Here is a 24,220-nt window from a genome sequence, read left to right on the forward strand (position 1 = left end):
CCAGCTGTGGTTTTGGGTCTCTTTCTCCCCTGTTGCCTCAAGAGCAAAGATGATGATTCATTTTAGTCTATGAATTGATCAGGAGGAAAACATGCGTTGCAGATAAATCTAAAATTAACATTTCCTGCTGAAATGTAACCCTTTGCTCCCTCACCAGTGTTCCTCTGGGAGAGCTGGAGAAACTCAGCAGCGCTTCCAGTTTTGGTTTAGGGTCTCTGAGCTGTGACTGGGACAGGATCTTTGCCAGTCCAGGTTAGGGGCTGGGACTGGGACAGGATCTTTGCCAGTCCAGGTTAGGGGCTGGGACTGGGACAGGATCTTTGCCAGTCCAGGTTAGGGGCTGGGACTGGGACAGGATCTTTGCCAGTCCAGGTTAGGAGCTGTGGTTGGGACAGGATCTTTGCCAGTCCAGGTTAGGGGCTGTGACTGGGACAGGATCTTTGCCAGTCCAGGTTAGGAGCTGTGGTTGGGACAGGATCTTTGCCAGTCCAGGTTAGGGGCTGGGACTGGGACAGGATCTTTGCCAGTCCAGGTTAGGGGCTGGGACAGGATCTTTGCCAGTCCAGGTTAGGGGCTGTGACTGGGACAGGATCTTTGCCAGTCCAGGTTAGGGGCTGGGACAGGATCTTTGCCAGTCCAGGTTAGGGGCTGTGACTGGGACAGGATCTTTGCCAGTCCAGGTTAGGGGCTGTGGTTGGGACAGGATCTTTGCCAGTGCACAGCAATCCTCAGCCCATCTCCCCAAATGATTAATGTGGTCAGGGGAAATGGAGTAAGAATCCAAATCCTTCATGCCACAAAAAAGGTGCTGAGAGTCCCCAGATTAGACTTGGTTTTGGTGCCTTTGGTGTTCACCTTTGGTTTGGTGGTTGGAGTGGGCAGAAACTTCAGATTGTTTTGGAACATGAGCCAAGACTCTCAGGTTCCTCGAGGAATAGGAGACAGTCCTGGGCTCCTGATCTGTGCCACCCAGTAGCTGCAGTCTGTGGTGTGTCAGGATGGGAGGATCTGATCTGGATTCCCCAGCCCTACCCTCAGGCTCTGCCTGCTGCAAACAGCCCAGGGGTGCCTGCCTGCCTTAACCTGGGTCTTTACCCTATGGGTGCTCCAGCAGTAAGGAAATAATAATTAAAAAAAAAATAAATCACAAGGTAAAATTTAAATGCCAAATAAAAAAAAAATTGCTCAAAAAAACCTTTCCTGAAAAACATCTGTGCCTTAGATGAATAGGTTAATTGTTTTTTGATGTGCAACAAAATAGTGTTTATGTTTGCTCTAGCAGAATGAGAAATTAATTTTTGAGGAAGATTATAAATTAGCTTGTTCTCTCTTCTGGAATATTTTTGCCACTTCATTTCAAACATATCATGTTTCCTATATTATTATTCTATTTACTAATTATCCAGTTTGTTTCTAATCAGCATAATTGAAAATTGACATTGTTTGATTTTTTTATTTTTTTTCTTTGAATTAAGTATAGCTAATACAATAGCATGTTTCGTGCTGTTATTTATTTTGGATGACTTTTGCTTATCCTTGCATTTTCATCTCTTTTTTTATACCTGCATTTTTCAAGGGGCTTTTAGAGGAACTTCTTTGCAGTATACCTTCCAGGGTAGTCAGCCAGAAGGGATCCTCTGCAGAAAGCAGAAAAAGCTGGCCCTGGGGACTGGGGACAATTGTTCAGCTAATTCTCTAATTCTGAAGTTGAGGTATTAATAGAAAGCTTTCATTTCTGTTGCGTATGAATCCTTTGTTGTTTCAGTATTAAAGCAGGAGGCAATGTGATTATATAATTTTGCTTTACGTGAGGTATTTCAAGGCATATTTTAATAGTTCTATTTACAGGTCAGTGGATGTCCCTTATCGTGCCTAAAGCACCCTTGAGCGAGTTGTGTCACCAGCAGCAAAGTTACATAAGTCTGCAGTGCAAGTTGTTCACGCTTTCTGCCTGTGTGCCAGAGCTCCCCACGTTACCCCTCCTCTCCTTTTGCTCTATTTAGGGGAGCTCTGATGCCAACTCACAATGAAAAAAAAAGGAAGGAAGCAGGGAAACATTTCTTACTTGACTTGAGTCGCAGTTCCAGATTGCTGTGTGCACTCCAGCTCTGTATTGTTGGATGTGCTCTAATGGTCTTCCTGAACAGCACCGGTGTTTTTAGACAGATTCCATCTTCTGCTGTGGGACACAGGCACACCCTGTGATGAGAGGGATGGGAGTTCTGTCCTGGCAGGATGTGCTGAAAGCTTTAATAGCAATGAATTCTCACAGTGCCGTGCAGAACATGACAAGGGCACAACTTCTGCTGCCTTTCAGATCAGGCCTTGCTTTGGCACCTTCTGTGCTTGGCTCACGTGTGACCTCCCGAGACAAGGAGTGTGTGCGGTGGGGGAAGCCTCAGTGGGCAGCCCAGGGTTGTGCACAGTTACCTGAATGTGTCTGGGCTTGTGCAGAAGGGACTAGGCCCTCACCCACGGCTTGTTGGGCAGTCAGGGCAGGGTCTAACCACAGCAGATAGTGATTTAGGAAAGCTGAGCTCTTGGGGCAGCAGAGGAGAGCTGTCCTGCTTTCACTTTTGCCTCTGGAAGCTGGGCTCGCTGCTGTTGTGCTGCCATGTGGCAGATTGTTCTTCTCTCCCACCCTCCAAACATGATCAGTAGGAAAATGAGCCCGTGGCTGCCATGTGGAATGGCAAGTGGGAGTCTCTGAGGCTGTCCCTGCTGCAGTCCCACCAGGCTGGGTTCCTGTCCCTGCTGCATTCCCACCAAGCTGTGTTCCTGTCCCTGCTGCAGTCCCACCACGCTGGGTTCTGTCCCTGCTGCAGTCCCACCAAGCTGTGTTTCTGTCCCTGCTGCATTCCCACCAAGCTGTGTTTCTGTCCCTGCTGCAGTCCCACCAGGCTGGGTTCCTGTCCCTGCTGCAGTCCCACCAGGCTGGGTTCCTGTCCCTGCTGCAGTCCCACCAAGCTGTGTTCCTGTCCCTGCTGCATTCCCACCAAGCTGTGTTCCTGTCCCTGCTGCAGTCCCACCAGGCTGTGTTCCTGTCCCTGCTGCAGTCCCACCAAGCTGTGTTCCTGTCCCTGCTGCAGTCCCACCAGGCTGGGTTCCTGTCCCTGCTGCAGTCCCACCACGCTGGGTTCTGTCCCTGCTGCATTCCCACCAAGCTGTGTTTCTGTCCCTGCTGCAGTCCCACCAGGCTGGGTTCCTGTCCCTGCTGCAGTCCCACCACGCTGGGTTCCTGTCCCTGCTGCATTCCCACCAAGCTGTGTTCCTGTCCCTGCTGCAGTCCCACCAGGCTGGGTTCTGTCCCTGCTGCAGTCCCACCAGGCTGGGTTCTGTCCCTGCTGCATTCCCACCAAGCTGTGTTTCTGTCCCTGCTGCAGTCCCACCAGGCTGGGTTCCTGTCCCTGCTGCATTCCCACCAGGCTGGGTTCTGTCCCTGCTGCAGTCCCACCAAGCTGTGTTCCTGTCCCTGCTGCAGTCCCACCAGGCTGGGTTCTGTCCCTGCTGCAGTCCCACCACGCTGGGTTCTGTCCCTGCTGCAGTCCCACCAGGCTGGGTCCTGTCCTCTGGCACTCCTCTGCCCACCCTGTGCCTGGCCAGGCAGGGGAATGGCCAGGGGGCTGTCCTGCAGCGTGCTCAGACAGTGCCCTGGCCAGGCAGGGCTCAGAAAAGAGCCAGGAGAGAAGCAGCACTGCAGGGGATTTTCATCATCTGCTGCTACACATAGATCTTTTCACTCTGCAAAATGTCATCATAGCACTTGGGTGAGTCAGGAGTTGGGAGAATGAGCCAGAAAGGAGCTGTACCAGGATGTGTGTGCTCTCCAGTTGGATTGGGCTGATGTGCAGGAGGGTTTGTAGGAAGAGAGAACTGCCCCAGGCAGCTCTTAGTCAGACTTAGAGTCAGCGAGAGGTGCTGCTGGGGGCTGACAGACGGTGATGACTGTGCCATTGATGCAGATCCCTGTGCCTTTAATTTGTAATTGCAAAGTTTCCATCGGCTTCTGTGGTATTTTTACCTGAATATGGATTCTCAGAATTAACCTTCTATTTTAAGCCAAACAGTCCAAAATTGATGTTGCTTTTTGCATATTTGCAGCACTCTCAATCCTGCAAGGAAAAATGTATGGCTTAGCAGAAACAGTGGTGTGGAGCAGTTCCTCAGAATTCCCAGATGAGTCAAATTTCATTAGATGGTTGCAGCCAGTTTGTCTCTTGCTGAGTGCATCGGTTCAGTCTGTGCAGAGTCATGCAGGACAAAAGTGTTTAGCAGAGATAACCACAAGCCAGTCTCCAAACTCTTAAACTGATGCTTAAATATTTTTTCACTTTAATGTGTTGTACCAGATATGTTAAACTGTTTATTTTCAACCGGGTAATGAGCGTTTTCGCATTTGTGGTCTACCAACCATCTTAATGTGTGTCTGGTGCTTCAGTGAGCAGCATTAATGTGTATCACAGCCTTTCTCATGTCGTTGATTTTCCCATTCATATAATCAGGGTTCCTGAGAAGTGATCTTGAGTAATTCAGTATTCTGTGTGTGTTCCCATGCTGACTGGAACTGGGCAGCTAATTCCATTTTAACACATTATTTTTTGACTAAGAAGGTCATTAAGGTGCTGATCAAAGCCAGTGCAGCATTTTAGGTTTTATTTTGTGTCCCCGCCAAATTCTCTCCTGCATACTTTGTCTGCTTACTGTGTCTGCATACTGTCTGTGCTGGTTGTTTTTTCTCAGCCTGTCCTGTGCCAGGATTATTGTCTTTCATTTCTGCTACCAGCAGAAGGTCTTGTTCATTTTGGTTGGCTTGTGTTAGCTTTCAGGATCCTTTAAGATAAAAAGTATGCAATATCAATTTTTAATACCTCCATAAACTAGTTACTTGCACCTAAAGCACTTACTACCTTCACTCTCAATCAAGATTTGCAGTGAATACTGCAGTTTCTTTATCCCATGAATTCTGTCAAATTTTCATTATTTTTTTCAGCTCCTGTGAGACTCTCCAAGCTGATTTGAATTGTGTTGAATTTGCAGAGTTCTCAGTGTGGAACCTTCTCTTGTTACCCTCAAACTGAAGTGGTTTCCTTCATGTGCCCTGCCTGAGATGTGTGGTCAGCAGTTCAGCCAGCACAGCACTGCTCCTTTGTGAACTTTACACTCAGCACCACCAGGCAGCACATTTTTATTTTGCAGTTTTATGAACAGAAGCAGCGTCTAAAACGACCTTTTATCTGTGTAGAGCTCAATGTATTTTGGCCACGCCAGGGTAGATAAAAAGAATGTCTTGCATTTTTGAGAAGCTTGTGGGAGGAGGCCCACAATAGAGGCTCCATTGTGCTGTCAGTACTGAGCGTACAGGAAATCACAAATTAGCTATGACTGAGAGTATTGCAGGGGAGTTTGCAGTTTACTTAATTCCTATAGTATTGTATGCTTTTGAAAGGTTTCACAATACATTGCCTTTTGGGTCTGCGTATGTGTGTTGTTTGTATTTGGCAGACTTGTGTTCAAGGCTTTGTCTTACCATGTCTTTGTTTCATGTGTTTTGAATCCAGATGATTTTCCTTCTTACTGTAAATAGAGAGGTGTGCAAATATTCTTGGCATTTGTCTTGTGACCACCCTGCAGCCATCTAAAATTTAAAACCAGCATTGTGTATTCAGCAGTGAGAACCATCTCCTTAGAGAAAGAAACAGAAAAGGTTTTTAGTAGGAATTAGGAGAACAGCAAGCTGCAGGCACAACTTTTCCTGCCTTAACAGATTTGGATCCTGCAGGACATGGAAGTATTCAGCTGCTGGTTGGTACTGATGGGAGCTGGAGTGGGCTCACAGATCGACAGGATTCTGGCTGCATCCTGCGCACTAAACCCGAGTTACTGCAGGATAACACTTCTACCAAAGTGGTGTTCAAAGATGGGTTTGTTTCCTTACTTGCAGTTGAGGAACGAGTTCTGCCGCTCGGCTGAAAGACTCAGGATTATGGGAACTCTCCAAAATCATGAGTCTTATTTTCTTAGTCCTCTGAATTAAGAAAGTACAAAAGAGTGTCTTGCATGGAGCCAGTAATTGAGAACTTGAAGTACTGGGAATATTGCAGTTTTGCATTGATTTTCATAACTTTGCTACCATCTTCCATCTGAACTGTTTTTTAAGTCTGTTAAAATCTGTTAGTGATTTTTCTGAGCTTTGTGGCTTTGTTTAAAAAAATACATTAAAAAATATGTTAACAAATACAGAAATAGAAACTATTATCTTACACTCACAGTCAGAGAAAAACTCCCAAGAAATTGAAAATTCAATTTGGGGTTTTTTGCTGTCCTGGGGATATTCTCTCATAGAAATGATGAATATTCTGAAGTATTTACACAATTCCAGCAGCTATTGAAGTGCCCTAAAGATTTATTGGCGGAAGGGAATTTTTCTTTTTTTGTGCAGGAAAAAATGATGTCAAAATCATCTACTTCTCTCTCAGATTTTCAAAGAGAATGAATCAAAATTAGTTTTCATTTTAGAAGACTAATTCTAAAAAGAATACTAAACAGTGGTTGTTTTTATAAATAGTAAATAACCTCACCTGTTACATCTGAGATGTGTTTGATCACAGGAGTGCATAGTGAAAGGAGTGAATAAGCCATATAATACCTGGGAAACAGCTTGCATTTACTTAAGTATGATTTTAAATCGAGTTAGTTAAGGCAGTGCAAGCCTGTTTGAACTCTTTTTTAAGTAAGTAAAGTGGGACTGAGTGTTCTAAGCTTATTTCACATTTGCATTAAGATATTTAGGAATCAGGAAAACCAAATTACTTTGTACTTTGCAATGACATTGTTAGACATGTGTGTTCTAGTTTTGAAGCACACTTGAGCATAAATACAGCTGCTTTGTGTGGGATTTGTGCCTCTATAAAAGGCATCACTGAAGGACCTGTGTTAGGAATTTAATGTCCTACATGAGAACTGAATCACTTTCCTGAAGTTTTTGTTTGTTTGGGGTTGCTTTTGGTTGGTTTTTGATTTTTGTTTGTTTGGTTCTTTTTTTTTTTTTTTTTTTTTTTTGTTTTTTTTGGGGGTCTTTTTTTGTTGTTGTTGTTTTTTTTTTTTGGTTTTTTTTTTTTTTTTTTTTTTTTGTAGAAGAAGTTTCTGGTTACTAAAAATCTTAGTTGACTACTGAAGTCAAATGTAGGTACTGGCTTTCAGGGCAAATGTGGTCTAATTATTGCCAGGGGAATTGGAAGAGAAAGGGCAGCAGAGATGGCAGTGGTAGCAGATGTCCCAAGTTGCTGTGGAATGTTCCAGATGCTCATGGTGGTTCTGTCACATTTGTGAGAAGCCTCAGAAGTGACCTGGCATAATTCATTTATTTTTTCTGTGCCCCATCCCACCCTGCATCCTGTGCATGCAAATGATGAGCTTACCTGGGAAAGCACTCTGGGATCTGTTGGAAATGGCACCAATTTAGAATAGGATTCTTTAGTTAATGGTGCTCCTGAGGAGATGTGTGGTCAATCTTTTTGTGTTTTGTTTTACCACACAGAAATAGTTTGGGAGGCAGTGAGCTTTCATTTGTGAACTGGCTTAAGGTAAATGCACTTATTAAAAACACAACCTGTGGCTCGACTGAACACAATGCTGTGCAAAACATTCCACTGTGACTGAAGGGCTTGCTTGCTCCAAATTGAAAATGTAATTTCCACCATTAAAGCTCGTCCTCTTCAAACAGCAAAAACCCCTCCTGTAAATTTGAATGGGGAAGTTGTGTTTTGCCAATTAGCTTGACAGGACACACACGCAAATGAACCAGCAGAGTTCTGGTGAGTGAGGAGGCTGCAGCTCCATGGCTGGCACATGGCGATGGGGTGTCAGCACTGGGTACCCTTGCTCCTGCTGGGATGCAAAGCAGACACGTGATTGGGAGCTGGTTTTACTCACCAGTTGAACTTTGGAAGAGAAGAAGTAAGGGATAATTTCTTTCAGTTTGAGTTTGCACATTGTACGACTTATTAAAAACTTCAAGATGACTGTGAAGTAAAGACAGCTACTTGAAGTGCCAGATGGAAAAGAGCAAGAAAAATGCCTTCTGTTTAAAACAGAAAGGGGATTTTTGCTCATTTTTTGTTGGGGTCTTGTCAAGTCCAGAGTGCTTTGGTTCTCTCCAGTTCCATTTAATATTCTTATTGATGGGTGAGGGGATTGAGGGCACGCGACAGATGACACTGAGTTGGGTGGGAGTGTTGACCTGCTGGGGGACATGAGGGACCTGCAGAGGGATCCGGGCAGGATGGATCAGTGAGTCTGAGGTTCAAGAGGGCCAAGTGCCAGGTCCTCCCCTTGGGTCACAGCAGCCCCTGCAGCCCCAGGCTGGGAGCAGAGAGTGGAAAGGACCTGGGGGTTCTGGTCAGGGGGGGCTGAACATGAGCCACAGCATGGCCAGGAAGGCCAGTGGCATCCTGGGCTGTGCCAGCAGGACCAGGGCACGGGTTGTCCCTCTGTGCTCAGCCCTGTGAGGCCACACCTTGAACCCTGTGTTTCTGTGAGCCCCTCACCGCAAAGTAGACATTGAGGTGCTGAAGCGTGTCCAGTTGTTTATCCTGGAGAAAAGGAGGCTGAGGTGGGACCTTACTTACCTTTACACCTACAATTATAAGGTTTAGACTGGATATTGGAAAAAATTTCTTCACAGAAAAGGTTGTCAAGCATTTAAACAGGCTGCCCAGGGCAGTGGTGGAGGCACTGTCCTTGGAGATGCTTAAAAAACCTCTAGATGTGGCACTTGGGACATTGTTCAGTGATGGCCTTGGCAGTGTCAGGTTGCACTGCACGATCTTGGAGGTATTTTCCAGTCTAAATGATTCTGTGGTTGTTCTGTGTTGCAGTTTCTGCATGGTTCCCATGCAGATATTAGATGCATGGCAAGATGCACCTGTCTGACAGAATGCAGGGTTCAAACAGCATACTGGTCACACATTGCTGGCTCAGCTTCACAGCATCAGGCTGCATTCCTGAAATTGGGATGGCACTTTTTTTTAGTTCCTGCTCTCATTGTCCAGCAAGTGCTCTTATGGACATTGCAAACATTTGTGCTGTTCTAGAAATGTACCTGCTTTCAGCGAAGCTGCTGTGGTTTGAGTAATGCAGTACTGGCTGTTTGATTTGGCTCTGAGACCCCTCAATTCCTTCTTTTGCACAGCAGTCTATCATCTTACTACGACCATTTTATATGGATTTAGTTCAAGGCCTATGTTAGCTTATACATAACTTGGAATAATTGTAAAATGTGAAAAATGTCAAGTATTTTTCAGCTGACTAAAATTTTAAAAGGGTGTTTTTTCTGCCAGCATCTGGAAGTTAGCCAGGTAAAAGCTAACATTCCCACAATGCCTTTTCTGTGGGATAATGGGCAAGTTCAGGGCAGCATTCTTTCTTTCAGTTATATAAACAGACAGTGCTGGCCAAGGCTAAGAAGTGCTGCCGAACATGAACTTGTTGCTGTTTGCCCTTCCAGTTGTTGCTGTTGAAAATGATTTATTTTTTTCTTTATTTCATTATTGTTCATCTCTTCATATTTAAATCACATGGAGTCTTCTGCTCTGTTGCCTTTTAAGATCTTGCCCAAGGCAGTGCTGTGTGAAAAATCCGTGCGCTCTGTGGATGATTTCATCCATGGTAGTGGAACGATGTCATCAGTATAAAACTGACTTTCAGAAGGCTCCAAAAAATAGAAAGGTGTTTGTAGAACAGAAGAGATTCTCTGACAATAGATAAAAAGAGGGGAAGGTGTGAGAAGCTGAAGTGACCTTTCATCTTCCTCAGCTTTGTCACTCCTAGTCCTTCCAAAACATAGCAGGAATTAATTGTGAGGGCAGCGTGGAGCTGGGAGTGCAGGTGCTGTCAGCCAGCCCCAGCGCAGGCAGCTTTCGGTTGCTGCTGGTTTTGTAACTTCTGTAATACTGCACATTGATTGGGATTTATTAAAATACATTTTTCCCTGTTGGAATTCATATCTTTGTACTTCAGGAGTTCCTGAAGAGTTGGCAGGCCACAAGGGTAATTGTGATGTACATGACTTAACACATGGAGTTTAATCAGTTGGGAAAGTCAGCGTCTTGGGCCTGCGTGGAAATTTTTCTTTTTATTATTTTTTTCTATAAGGATCCCACACAGGAATTTACTATATAAGCCTAAAAGCAGTAGTTTTAGGCTTTATACATGTTTATACATGAAGCAAGGTGCAGAAATCCTGGCCCCTCCACACGGCTGAATTGTCATTTTTCAGCTTGTACAAGAGCAGCAGAAATGCAGTCAGTTGGCTATGGCCAGCCTTGGGGAAAGTTTGGAGAAAGGTAGTGAGACCTGAAAAATTTCAGGGATGCTGAATGCTTGCTGTATAATTTTCTGAGCTGTGATGGGAGCATAGGTTTTATTAAAAAAAAAATAAATCTTGGTGACTTAAAAACTTTTCAGCTTAGATCTTTTCTACTAGAATACATACACTTATTGCCCTTGAAGGGCAAAGCTTTTCCTAGAAAAATCAATGCCTGTTTAAAAGGGCAGCAAGCAACACACGTCTAAAAATTCAGTTCTTAGTAAATTCTGAACAGACAGAAGAAGAAAGTCTGTGAAACCCTTAATCTTTCATGCTATCTGGATAAGCTGGAACATGGCTGTAGAATTATTTTCTTTCATCTGCTGATGTCATTGAAGTCCCTATGCAGACTGAGGCTCGTAAATGAAACTAAAGTTCATTTTCTGTGAACTTTGCATTTTTCCATGCTGTCTTTAGGCCCATTGTCATGTAACAATCTCTGTGTTCACAGAAATATGAAGTCAGTTGGGTGGATACAAGCACTTGTAATTTTCTATTCTCTACTTATGCAGAAAGTGACAAAACAGTAAAATTCAAATGGACTGAAATGCATCAGTGGTGGTTTTTCCAACTTCCAGTTCTGTAACCATAATTTATATCTGTTTTAAACCTCTAATGACTTTTAATATGTTTTTAAGTGCTAAATAGGAAGAAAAGCACTGTTGCCTGATAAAATAAAGATGTACTTAGAAACAGCAATTTATTGTCCTGCCTTCAGTTTGTATTCATTTAGAACATGGGGTTTATGGACCTTTTAGTTGGGGTTATTTATTTCTTGAGGTTTAAAGAACATGTACTCAAACTGCTGGTTTTATTGAATGTAAATGTCAGTATCTTGGAGCTGGTTATATTTAGATCAGCAGCATTTTTGTCAATTCAGTATTTCTAAGTTTCCTCGCTTAAATTTTAAGTAGAAATTGGCATGTGTGGACTGTATATCCCATGATTTTATTGATGAACTTTATGAACTTCTAGTTTGCTGTAATACTGTTGGTGGTAGCACAGTTTTATCAGCTGTGAAGCTGAATTTTGCTCATACACATGGAAAAATTTAATTACATCAGATAAATACATGCACATGGCCATGTGAGCTGCTTGTGTGCAGATCCGTATCTGCTCATTTCTCATCATGTCCCCGATTTTGCAATGAGCACTCAGGTAGCAGCAGCTCTCTGACTGATTGCAGGACCCCAAGTCTGTGAGTGAGGTGCCAAGCGAGGCCTTAAGGACAAAAAATTAAAATCCTTATGAAAGATGTGCACTGAAAGGAACTTGGTGCTTTCACAGGAATTGTACAAATGTTCCCTCCTCCTTAATAGAAGTGTTCTGGATCCTGTTTTTCTTCACTAGAGACTGACAGCTTTTAGAAGTATTGTAATGATGAAGTGCCATTAGCTGCACACCATTCATGTCTTAAATTGCAATTTAATTGTTCTTTGCTATTCTTGTAAAATAGTTGGGTATGGTCAGAATCTTGATTTCCAGCACTTCTCCTTGCTCTTTATTTTCTTGTTGTGTAGGTTATTCATTTTTTTGTTGAATTATATGTCTTTCTGTTATCAGTTGGCATGGAAACAGGGCTCCTTTATAGGCCAGTTGCTTTTAGCATTAATTTGCAGGTACTTGTTTTTGAATGTGAAAATGGAAACTATTTATGTTCCTCATCATTCCCCATCATTAATACATGCATGCTTTCCAATGCAATGTAAATTATCTTGCCTTATGTCTTACAGGGAAAAATGTACCCTTAAAGGAAGAAAAAAAATACTGCATCATGTGCACTGTATTAGAAAGACTGTACTTCATATAAGGGTTTTTATACGTAAACTTGGCAGAATCAGTGAGACAAAGACTGACACCAAACCTTAGTTTAAGCTCAGAAAGTACCCAACACTTAATAAGACAAAATGACACCACCTAATTTTCATTTCATTAATGTGTTTATTGACATTGCTCTTTATTTTTTTATTATTATTGGCAGAGTGTCCTGTTTGCTTTAAGAGTTCACTGCATTTCACTAGGAAAAAAGTTAAGCAATTTGCTTTGATCAGGACTGACAAAAGTAAGGGAATAATTGCATTGATATTTTGTGATTTTAGTCAATGGAGTTTGAAGTTCCTGAAATACCTCGATACTGGCAAAAGTCACATTCTGGGGCTCTTTTATATTTATTGGAGCAGTGTTCATGGTGCTGTGATGGTGTCCTGCAGCAGCTGCTGCTTGGAGAAAAAGCAGGTCTGTCACACATCTTCTCAGAGAGCAGTTAGGCTATTAGTGTTTGCTCACATTTCTAGAGATTTGGAGCTATCTAAATAAGTACTGTTAACTATTGGTAACTATCTAATTTCACATCTGCTACAAGCAGTTGCAGAATTTCGGTTTCCAGTGTAGTTGCTTTCAAGTTCTTTAGGATGAGATTTAATCTCATTGCTAACAGCTCCAGACCTTTGTCTGAAGAGCTTTGTACAGATTGGATATGCAGAATAAAAATGAGATTTGAATTCATGCACTTTGGCTCATTCTTCTCCATCCTGTTCCAGGCTTCAGACACTTTGTTTCACTACCCATTTATTAGGGAGTGTGCAAAACAAATAAATTCAATTGGTACTGCTCATAACTCCATTTTACATGTTTAATAAACAGTCAGTTCATCTGGCCTGTTTGGGTGTAGTTCTGAACTGCTTTTGCTTTATTCTGTGAGTTGAAGTACACGCTGTCCCATTTCAAAGCCATAAGTCTGTGCAGCATTTAACAAATTTCAGTGAAAGCACTGCAGACCTACAGGTCAGAAATGCTTTGTTCATGCCACTTGTCCTGTGTTACAAGTGTCATGGCATTACTCAGCAACCATATTGTTCATTCCCTCTGGACAGTTTAAAAAATATAACTGTGAAACCAAGCAAACCAATCCCTCTAGGTGCAATCCCCTTATTTTTGCATTTCATATTTTCTTTAGATAACTTTGGTGGAAAAGAAAGATTTAGATTCATGCCAAACTCTTTCACCAAAACTGTTCTTGCAGTTACTTGCCAGTGGTTTTCTTGGAGTTGAGTACAGCAGATGAGGGCTTTTCCCAGCAGTTTACAGAGCAGATTTTTCACTAACCATAATGCAGCTGTGAAAAGAAGTGTCACACTGGGCCTTGGTGCTTCCTGTGTGACAGTGTCTCATCCTGCAGAGCAAAACCATTCCTTCCTCCCTTCAAGCCCCCACCCTCATTCTCCCAACACATCTGTTCAAAAAGCAAATGGGTCCCACACCAGTCCTGGTGTGCTGCAGAGGAACTGGTGACAGGATGTACTAAACTGATTTTCCCCTCGCCATCCTCCCTGCAATGGCACTGCTGGTGCAGGAGGGGCTGCAGAGACCCACACTGAGGACAGAGCTCCCACTGCTCATTCACTTAATCCCTGGGCTGAATTGCAGTGTTTCTGGTGTAGATTGAGCTCTTCTTTCATATTCTTTCTGGAACCAAACTCTCAGGAACCAGCACAGCCTCTTAGATGTTTTCATTCTTTAACCAGATGTTGAGTGTGGCTGGTGTCCCTTCTCAAATTCATCTATCCAGAGGTGGGTAGACTACTCACTGAAATCTCACATTCTGCTGTGGGTCCTTGTCAGACCTCCCAGAGAATTAAGCTACTAGTTATGTTGTCCTTTAAATATTTTTAACGTAAAAGTTTAATTATCTTTGTGTGAACCGTTTAACATAAGCTTTAAGGGATGTATAGCTCTGATTAAACTGAGGATTTTATCTCAGCCCGAGGGTCACATTTCACAATGTATTGTGGTGGTGTAGACTTCCTAAGGAAGTAAGGCTAATTCATTATTCAAAAAACAAAGAGCACAGGTGGAGTTTCTTCTTAAAGCATTAACTTCATTGACCAGCACCTGTTTAATCACTGCTTGAGTGTACCTTATTTCAATCTGGTTTACAGTGCAGATGAAATAAATGGCTCTCACCTGGGCTACTCATGGATGTACAATTTTCATCACAAAGAGTTATTTTTCACATTTCATTTGTTATTCTCAGCACTTGTTTTTCATCTTCCTTTTGTAACTGAGTTGACAATCCCAACCCAGAGGAACAGAATGAATTAAAAGATTGATGAAAATGTTTTAAAAGCTACAGTTTCTTCTGAAATAATTGTTGTGCTGTCAAAACACCTGCTAAGCAAAAGGAGCATGGCTGTAACCAAAGTTTGGGAGCAGAAGTAGTAACTGCTGGTTTTTTGCTTTTGCAGTGGTATACCTGCATGAATTTGGTTTGCTTTATATCCAGAAAATAGGGAAAATAACGTGTTATGAAGACCTTTTACTCTGCATCAATCCCAAGTTCAAGGATTCAAGCTTCGTATTCTTCTGTGATGTTCTGGAAAATAGTCATAATGGTTTCTTGGTTTCTGGGAGGTATCTGATAGCTGTTGTATTGCACTGAGTAAGCTCTCAGCTGTCATTTTCTCCCAATTTTTCAGAAATCACAGTCAGTAGGAAGCAGTTAAACTCGTTTTCCAGCATCTTTCCCTATGCCTTGTCCACTTTCTGAGCAACCAAATGAGTTTCCAGTTTACTTTGCATGAACTCAGTGATGATTATCTTTGATAAAATTCAAAGTAATGTGTTTCCTGTTGGCTTGCAGAAATAGAGTGTTCCTGCAGCCTTTCAGCATGGTGCTGTTTATCCTGCTACTGCCATCCCTCCTGTTTCTGGTTTCAAAAACCTAGAAAAATCAGAGTAAGCTTTCTTATTTTGGGATTTTTTTTCTACATCCGATGGAATGGAAACCAGACCAATTTAATTGCTTCTCCAACTGTTGTCAGTCTGTATTTTGTTTCAGAAGAGGTCCATTTTTTATAATTGCCTGTTTCTCACCAAGTGTGTCACTGCAGAAGTCTGGGCTGTCCCTGGGAGAGGGGGAGATGACATTTGTGTGACGCACAGATGTGCCGTGGGCACGTTTGGAAATGTCTCTGCCTGCACATTGGCGGCCGCACGAGCTGCAGCAGGTTTGTTTTTGTGCCAAACCACACGGGCTAGAATAAAACTATGAACTGTCATGTTCACTGTATTTACAGAGAAATGTGATAGTGAATGCGTTTTCCAAAATACAAGTGCTTGATCACACCAAAAATCCAGAGTCAGAGAGAGACCGTGGCAAGAAATCATGTCGAGAGTGATGAGTGCCCTTTCGCCTTAACATTCTCTAACTCTTAATAATGGATTCAGTAACTCCTTTTATAATCCTTCCCCTGTTACTGATGCTTTTTAGCACTGATAAATGTTTTATGCAATTTACAGAGACAGAACATGATTTGTGCTCTGAAAAATTTATTATTATCTGCAAAGCATTTTAGTGCATGTGAATGGACCGTTTTCAAGTTGAAAATGGTTAAACTGCAGAGACTAAAAGAAACTATAAACCCTAGTAAAAAAATGCAAATGTAGGTCATTTTTAACCACTTCTGACTTTTCACCATCAGAAAGATCTTTAAATGTTCAAAAACCTTCCATAAACCCCTTCAGTATGTGGTATGTGTGGGAAGAAGTATTTTGCTTCACTCGTCAAGTCATGGAAATAGCTCCCAATTTGAACTGTTTTTCTGTGCAGCTTTAACTGTCATGTTGAGACCAGAGCCTTTGTAATTGAAACTCAGATTTGTACTTGAAGAACAGCTCAGTAGAACAGCTCTCTTACATCATTGCTTTGGTTATATTATGATTAAATGTAACATGATAACATAAACCCGGCTTTGGCCTTAAACTGCCTGTTTTATTTGGCACTTGGACTGTTGTTACGGGCTGGTTCTCAGTGAGCTTGTCGTTTTTTATACATCCTGTTTGCTTACCTTCAAAATGAGTATCTTTTCAGAAAAAGCTATTTATTTAACTTTGATTATTTAAGCTGCAGAGGACCCTGGATGGGAGGTGCAGGATTTTGATTTCGCTATAGTCCAAATTTTCTCAGTTTTACTACTGCACTGTTCTCTAGTTTGTAATCATCATCAGCCATTTTCATAATATTGGCAGAGGACAGCAGAGGTCAGGGGCTGTGGGAGGATCCAGAAAGGGAGAGAGAAAAAAGCTTTAAGGAGCCCTTTGCAAAGGTTCAGCGTTTGTTAGAGTTGCTTTGCTTTTCAGAGGAACATAGTGGAGTGTAACTGGAGGGATTTTATTATCCCTATTTACCAGAATCCTTACTACTGTGTTAAATTGTCCTGTTTTAAATATGCTCATTTTAGCAGTCTGGACTATGTATTTGTGTGTATATATATATATGTATATTTGTTTTTTAAAGTTTTTAGCTGTCTGCCTTAAAGTTTCCAGCTTTCCTCCCTTCTCCCATCCCTAAACAAGTCACAGTATTTTTTTTGTTGTTGTGGTTGTTGTTTCACTGTAAAGATTGCTGACACACAGCATCATGATGTTCAGCTGAGAGGATAATGTATCACGTTTGATGCTTTCCCAAAATAAAAAACAAAAGTTAAGGAGTTACAGGGAACTTGGCCAGTGTTCAATATGTAAAACATTTCCATACTGTTATTTTTAGTGTCATCTGAGTGTGTTCTCCTGACCTTAAGAAAGAAATAAACCTTGTGAAAATGATTTGGTTATCCAAGGCCCCACGCTTGCTTATCTTCATACTTTTTGATAAGGAAAATAAGGAGTGTCTCAGGTAATAGTTTAACGTTCTTGGGTCAAAGTACAGTTGTGCTGTTGGAGAAATTGCTTTTGGTGTTTGGGATCAGAATAAAGGAAGCCTTTGATGTTGGCTCCACTTGGATTATTTGGTTTCTTTCCCAGAGACAGACTCCTGTACAGCATTTAAAATATGAGAAAAACACAGAGTGTAGCCATTAATACAGGCTACATTTAGAAATTTTATGTTGTAATAAATTCTTGGCAGTGTCTTTAAAACATAATGTGAAATTAATACTCTGAAAGCAGTTGTAATGACAAAGCTAAAAAGCAGTGTTTTCTCTCAAAGAATATTTCCAGCTCAGGCAGTGGTGTAAAGCAAAACAAACAAAAACCCAAACCTGCTGGAATAAAATAACTTGCTAGAAGAGTAACATTATTGATGAGAAGAAAAAAATTAATTCTCTTCTTTTTTCCTTCATAGTTCAAATGCATATGTCATGGGCACATCTAAACTCATTCCTTGAGGGAATTACATTTTAAATCAACACTGTGTGGCTGTTGAACTTTTATCAAAACTACAGCCCAGATGCTAGTTCTGATAACTTGATTTAAAATGGAAAGGCATGGTTCCATGCTGTCCATTGAGTACATGGGCAGAGGAGTGAGGATGAGGGCCACTGATGCACTTCATGTGCAGCACAGCCCTCCTCTGCCAGCCTGGTCTGGTCTGCTGTTGTTTATCCTCAGGATCGCTCTGAAAATCTCCAGGACCGCTTCTTCCGTGGGAAGGGCTTCAGTAAGTCTTGGCATGGTCTGTATTGTTACTGGAAAGGCTCAGGGAGTTAATCATTCTGCTCCTAGTGCAATTGTTGAAACAGATTGTTTTTCCAGTTTCTGCCAGCAGGAATTTTCTGCCTTTTTTTTTTTAAAGTCACACCCACCCACCAATAAAATTTATGGTCTGAAATATAAGCCCAGTTGTATTTTAAACCAGGCTTTGGGAGCTCGTTAGGGTGGGTTAACCTCCAGATGCCATAATCAGCCAGCTCCATGGTCACTGTCCTGGGGAAGGGCAAAGGGGAGGTATATTCTGATACAAACCCAGCATATGGTGCTTTGTGGGGATGTCTGTAATGCAGGCTGGGCTCATGCCCTCAGCTCTGCCTTTTGGACAGGCTGCCCCATCAGTAACTGGAGATTGATGTCCATAGGTGTGGGCACGTGTGGCTGCTGAGAGTTACAATTCTCAAGTTCGTTGGGTCTTAATTTGCAGGTCCCATCCCCAAGTTCACTGCAGCGATTCCTGTAAGTGACCAAGCAGTTTTTTGTGGCTTTTGTCACAGTGTGTGTGGACTGTAAAACCTGTGGGATAACTAACAGGAGCTGGCAGCCTTAGCCAGCATTTCTCAGAAGCTGAGATTGATGTGGGTGAACTCAGCTAGCACAGCTCCACTGTTGCCAATTTATTTATCCTCCCCTTCTTTCACTTATTACTTAATAAAGCTGGAAATATTTGAAACAGATAAAGACTCACTGTGCACAGGCACTGAGATGTTGCACATCCAAGGAGAGCTCAGTCCTTGATGATGTTTTGCCTTTCTCTGGAGTTTGCTTTCACGTATCTGTTACTTGAAAACAACACTGCTGCAACGTTGCTTTTAATGTGTGTTTTATTGCAGATACTTAGACTTTCTGTGTTTGGTACTTGATATAGTTGTTACTGAATATTGTCATTTGTTTTGCGTTTTAAATGGTGATGGGAAATTAAAACATTTTACCATAGTACATAGTGCTGTTACTGCTTGTTTATTTTACATTAAATAGGTGTGATTCATACTGTTTTCAGTCTTATTTTGAAGAGTATTAGTTAAGATTAGGCATATCTTTACAGCATACTCCAAATATGTAATTTGAGTAATTTTTTGACAGATGTGAAATACTTCCAGTCTGAAGTACATGTGTAATATAAAATGTTGCCGGATTATTTTGTTTCTCCTTAATTGAACATTATTTCTGATCAAAGGCTTTCAAGATGTGCCTTGTGGGATGTTCGTGTTTTTGTACCCTGACAGGCACTTAAGATTTTGTGTGCGCACTGACAGATATTAGACAAATAAGAGCAAGATTACTAGATAAAAACAAAACCAAAAACCACTGGTTAGGGATCGCTATTAAAAACCACAGCTAAGCCCCATGTCCTCATGACTGTCAGAATAATATCATGAGAATGGCAAGTTTACCTGCAGTGCGAGTATGGAACAGGAATGAGGAGTCATGATTCAGGCTCTAGTAGCAGCAGGGAAATGCAGAACGTTCTAAACAGAAGTCATTGGCTTGTGTTGTTTTGATTGTACCAAAAGGGCAGATCAGGCAGGAGAGTTGTCTCAGTGCTTTGTGCTGAGGCTGTTGTGTGTGTGCTGGAGCGATTGCCCGGGTGCCAGGCAATGAAATAATGCAGGCCGTGAAATAGCGAGGTGCAGTGTGCCCAGGTGGGTGCCAGGCTGCTTTCTCGCAGGCCGTGAAATAGCGAGGTGCAGTGTGCCCAGGTGGGTGCCAGGCTGCTTTCTCGCAGGCAGTGAAATAGCGAGGTGCAGTGTGCCCAGGTGCCCCCGTGCAGGGCTGTGGGCTGGCTGTGATTACACAGTGCTGGTGTTGGTGTAGGTTCGGTGTCAGGGAGGGAGCTGGGAGCGTCTGCAGAGCTCTGGGTGCCTTTCAACCCTCACACTTAACAGGAGGGTGCAGCTGGGTGTGACTGCTCTGCACATCGCCGGCTCAACACAGCACAGGAAACCGCTTGTGTTTTTCTTGGTCTCCTGCAAATTAAAAGAAAAGAGGGAAGATGACTTGTTCTTACTGAGTTCAGGTAAATGAAAAACATAGATAGCAGCAGAATTCATCCCCTGTGTGCTTCCAGTAAAGTGCCAGTGTGCTCAGCATTAACCCCTGAGCCCTGGGGACTTCCCCAGGGGCTGCACATGAGCTTTCAGCGCAGCTCCTGCTCACTTTGCTTTTGCATGTGCACTGCGAGGTCCATCTTGTTACTTTCAAAATCAGTTTGGGGTTGTTCCTCTCAATTTTAATATGCCTTGCAGCAGGTTCCTAAATTCTTAACAAATATACTTAGAAGCATTAAATGAGATGAGAAAAGAAGGAAATTAAATTTAATCTGCTACATAATTCAGTCTTCTGAGGGTGGCTGTCACTGTTTTGTCCCTTGTTGTGTTCTTTATTTTAAAGTATTCTCCCCTGTGCCTCCCTCCAATCCTGCATTCATAGGAAATTGCATCCTGCTCATCTTGAAGGCAGCAGCAAAAAGTGTTGGCTCAGATTCTGGTGGAATCATGAAATTTTTGTGTTGCATATTCAGCATCTCAATATGCTGAATATCACAATACTGAAGGATGATAAATGTTCTTTTTTTTTTTCTTTGCATCCTTTTCTCTGATCCTTGTACCTGAGTTGTATTTTAAACTTCTAATTGACTGCTCTTAGAGTTTTGCTATACCTTGAATCTCAATATCTTGAACTTGAGTTCATGGTGCACAAAACAATGAGCCTGCCAAAAGAGTCCAAGATGTAAAAATGCATGATAGGTCAGAAACCTTAAAATACGGTTTTTAAGTATGGGGTTTCTAGGAATTTTAATGGTGCATATTGGCAAATGTAATTCATAACAGCTTCTGTGTTCATGTTATGAGGAGGATATTTTTTGTTTGTTTTGACAATTCATTCTTTCCTTGAATTAATATTAGCATTTATTTTTGAAAATAATGCAAATTTTTTGTGAGGGTTTATGGTAAATCAGTGACAGCTCTCACTGAATTTACACCTAGGTAAGAATATAAAATAAAGGTAAATGCCAAAGGGGTTAGTCTCATTATACATGTGCAAGACTATAAATTAGTTGAATGTCCAACCTGTCATTTTCAGGTCTTGTTTCTGTAAATATTGATGAGGTTTTTCAGTAGTTTGCATTTTGTAAAAAAAGTAAATCATTTTGATGTTTTACAATGTATAAAGGAAGTTTTTTACCACAAATTCTTTGAAAAGGAGGATATTGTCAAGGGATTTTTCTTCCTTATTTAATCTTTGCACTTGTAAGAATCCCCAGTGACAGGAAAACTCTCTTGCCAGGCTGCTGTCCTCCATTTCGTGTTCCTGTTGGTTTGTGATTATAGGGTTATTGATAAGTGTTGTGCTTTTTGGCATTGATGTATTTTTCAGAAAAAAAGAATTGAAGCATTTGTTTTGAAAAAAGAAAAACACATTTAAAGAATTACATGGACTTTGCAAACAGATTTAAAGAAATGAAAGGTAGGTCAAGTTTTGGGCCTACAAATCTGACAGTGTCCTTTACTTTTAACATGTGCGCCTCATATGAGACACTCCTCAGCCTAATGATGTCAAGTTAATCAGCAGTAGAAAAATGTGAAAATTACATTGTTATTAATCTTGATAGCTTTGCATTGTAGTACATTTTCTGATGTCAGTAAACCATGGCAGACTACTTTGAGATCTCTGGTATTTGGGCAAAGTGATTGCTTCAATTACTGTCAGTTTGTACCATAAAAAGTTGTTTTTATGAGAAGTTTGGAACACATTTTAGCAGCCTGGATTATGTCAGGGAGAGCTTTCTTACCCCGCAGTGCTGAGTGTGCCAATGGCATTGGCCTCTCGCCCTTGGAGGGCAGCACAAACAATGCTTGAGGAGCAGGAGATGCTGGTTGGGTTCGGGAGGGAGGAGGACACTGCCCTGCTTAGGTGGCTTCCTCCCAGTTTAAGAAAATACATCTTGTGCTGAGGTTGGGCTGATCACCTTTAAGTCCCCAGGCTCTCAAATGTGTGGAGGTAAAATAATTCCCAGCCCTCCCACTCCTGTTTGGTTCCAGAGCTGCATGGTGAGCTCGTTAATCCCCTGTTTCTGGGACCCACAGTCAGTTGTGCACATGGCTGGCCTCCTCTCAGGTTCTGCAGCTGAAAACTGGTTTTTCAATTCCCCAGTTTATTTCCATAAGAGCTGGACTAGAATCAGGTTTTGATAGGTTTTTTCCAGGCTGCAGCTGTGCAGAGGCACTGTGCTGTGAGCCACATGTGGATAGCTGCTGCCTGAGGACAGCTGCTCCGTCTGTCCCTGCACCTTATACCTGGGATGAATTTAGAAAAACCCAGCAGCCCCTGGCACAGTAGCTGTTACTGGGATAAGAGCTTCCCCACCAGATTTGTTCCACATGGGGGCAGGGCAGAAACCCCAGACTGACAGCTGCATTAGAGCTGTTGGGAAAGGGCTAGGTTTGTTCTTTAATACATTTAGATAACCTTAAGGGCCTGACTTACACCCAGCTAAACCATCAAGTTCAGAGTTAAGGCTTCTCACTCCATCTCTGGTGCCCACTGGAGGGCTTGGCCCTCCAGCAGGGGGATTTTGGAGATGACACACTGTCCCTGGATCCCTGCCCACCCGGGCAAAGCCTTGGCCATGGGAGTGGTGCCCACCATTGCAGGTAGGTGTATGTACAGTACACCTGCTGTCCTGAGCAAGGTGCAGTGTGTAACACTCCACTGCTTTCCCTGCAATGTTCGTGGCCAGTGGCAGCGCAGCAGGTGTGGTGGAACGCCAGCAGCCATAGGGGGAAGGGTACAGATGCAGTGAGAAGCTTTAATTTTGAGTTTCCTGCCTTCTGTGAGCACGAGTCAGACCCTTAACGTTGTTTTAATGTATTGTTTGTGTTTAATTTTTAGTAAAAATTTGAACACCATCCAGGCTACAGAGGTTGCAGTGGATAAGAAGTATAAAAGCTTTGGTTCAAGATTACAGGAGGCTGCAAGAAAAATTAAAGACATGGAAATGAGGATGGAATGACAGGCTGCTATTTTGCCTCAGAATACTGAAGATTGTAAAGCATTGAGAAATCGAATTCATGATCCTGGAAATCAAGCTCAGATTAAGAAATGTCAGGTTGGTAGGGGTTCCTGAAAGTCTTGAGTTAGGATAAACTAAGATTGTTTTCCCATAACAAAGGTCATAGGATGTGGGGGTGGTGGTATAATTTGTGTTATCTGTGTAATGTAAAGTGCTATACCATAATACTTTTAAATAAGCCAGCTAAGTGAAATTATTTTTTTAAATCAGTTTTACATTTGTCGTGTTGAATGTCACTTCTGACCACTTTGCAGTTACTTCTCTCTGGCACAGAGCTGCATTATTCACTGTAAATGCAGGCATGGAAAACACTGCCCTTAAATCCACATTGCTCTTAAATCCACATTGCTCTTAAATCCACATTGCTCTTAAATCCACATTGCTCTTAAATCCACATTGCTCTTAAATCCACATTGCTCTTAAATCCACATTGCTTTCTGCTGCCTCTTCAAGGTCTCCTGAAAAGCCAAAGGCACAGTGCAGTGTGACATTCCCAGATAAAAAACAGGCAGAATGTATCCAGATGCTGGAAGAGGAACCTTTTTGTTCCAGAGCTTCTGATTCATAGCGAAGCCTTATCTTCCCAAATGGGGACTTTACGTAGGCACTGCTGCTGGGATGAAGCTCCTGGAAGTTAGCTGAAGTGGGAATTACTGCCTGCCATTCAGGGGCAGGAGGTTTAGGCACAAAGATTGTGCAACAGGAAGTCTGTGCTGAAGTTCAGAAAGGATTTTAGCAAGCAAAGGTTTGTAGGGTTTTTGTGGTCAGGGTCACTGGATGTATTTGAGTTCTGGGGATTCTTAACAAAGCCTTGAAATTTCTCAGGGAGGGTTCCTCCTTCTGGGGTTTTTCTGACTCTGTTCCTGTGCTTTGGGGCTTGCCCTGGCATTCCCCTTAGCACCAGCGTTGCACAAGTAACTTGGTGGAAATCTTAGATATACTGGTGTGAGGGGAAAACCAGACCACACCTTATGTGTTTTAGAGAAATCATTATCTGAAAGGGCTCTGTTTAGTGCTTTTGCATGTGCACTGAGAAGTCCACATGCAAAAGCACTCAAGTTAGTGCTGTAGCATTTCATGATTTTTTGAGCTAGCCCTGGTCAGAAAAGTGTTTCTTTGAAGTGAGAGTTTTTAATCTCACCTACTTTTTAAAGTTTGGACTCTGTGCTCTGACAAAGGTGCTTTGGTTGTAGCTCTGAGGGAATCACCTGTGCCATATTTTTCCTCATTCATCTGCAACAAATTTAGTATCAAAGTTCTTAGCTTTTAAAATTTTATTTTAGCTAGCATTCAGA

General features: G+C 42.2%; 1 protein-coding gene across 7 annotated transcripts in view; it reads left to right on the forward strand.

The window, feature by feature from the left end:
• CTBP1 (C-terminal binding protein 1) overlaps positions 1–24,220 on the forward strand; it is a 239,428-nt gene that overhangs the window by 175,254 nt on the left and 39,954 nt on the right. The window contains exons 1-2 of one of the 7 annotated variants that reach the window (XM_059469805.1): positions 21,230–21,319; positions 22,745–22,961. The exons of 4 other annotated variants lie outside the window; for them this stretch is intronic. In XM_059469805.1, coding sequence (XP_059325788.1) covers positions 22,955–22,961 — 7 coding nt within the window. In that variant the 5' untranslated portion in view covers positions 21,230–21,319; positions 22,745–22,954. Of the gene's footprint in view, positions 1–21,229; positions 21,320–22,744; positions 22,962–24,220 lie in introns of those variants that run through there. 2 more of the 7 variants (XM_059469804.1, XM_059469806.1) reach the window with 2 other exon arrangements.

The sequence above is a fragment of the Ammospiza nelsoni genome, chromosome 4, assembly GCF_027579445.1.
Source record: "Ammospiza nelsoni isolate bAmmNel1 chromosome 4, bAmmNel1.pri, whole genome shotgun sequence".
NCBI classification, from domain to species: Eukaryota; Metazoa; Chordata; class Aves; order Passeriformes; family Passerellidae; genus Ammospiza; species Ammospiza nelsoni.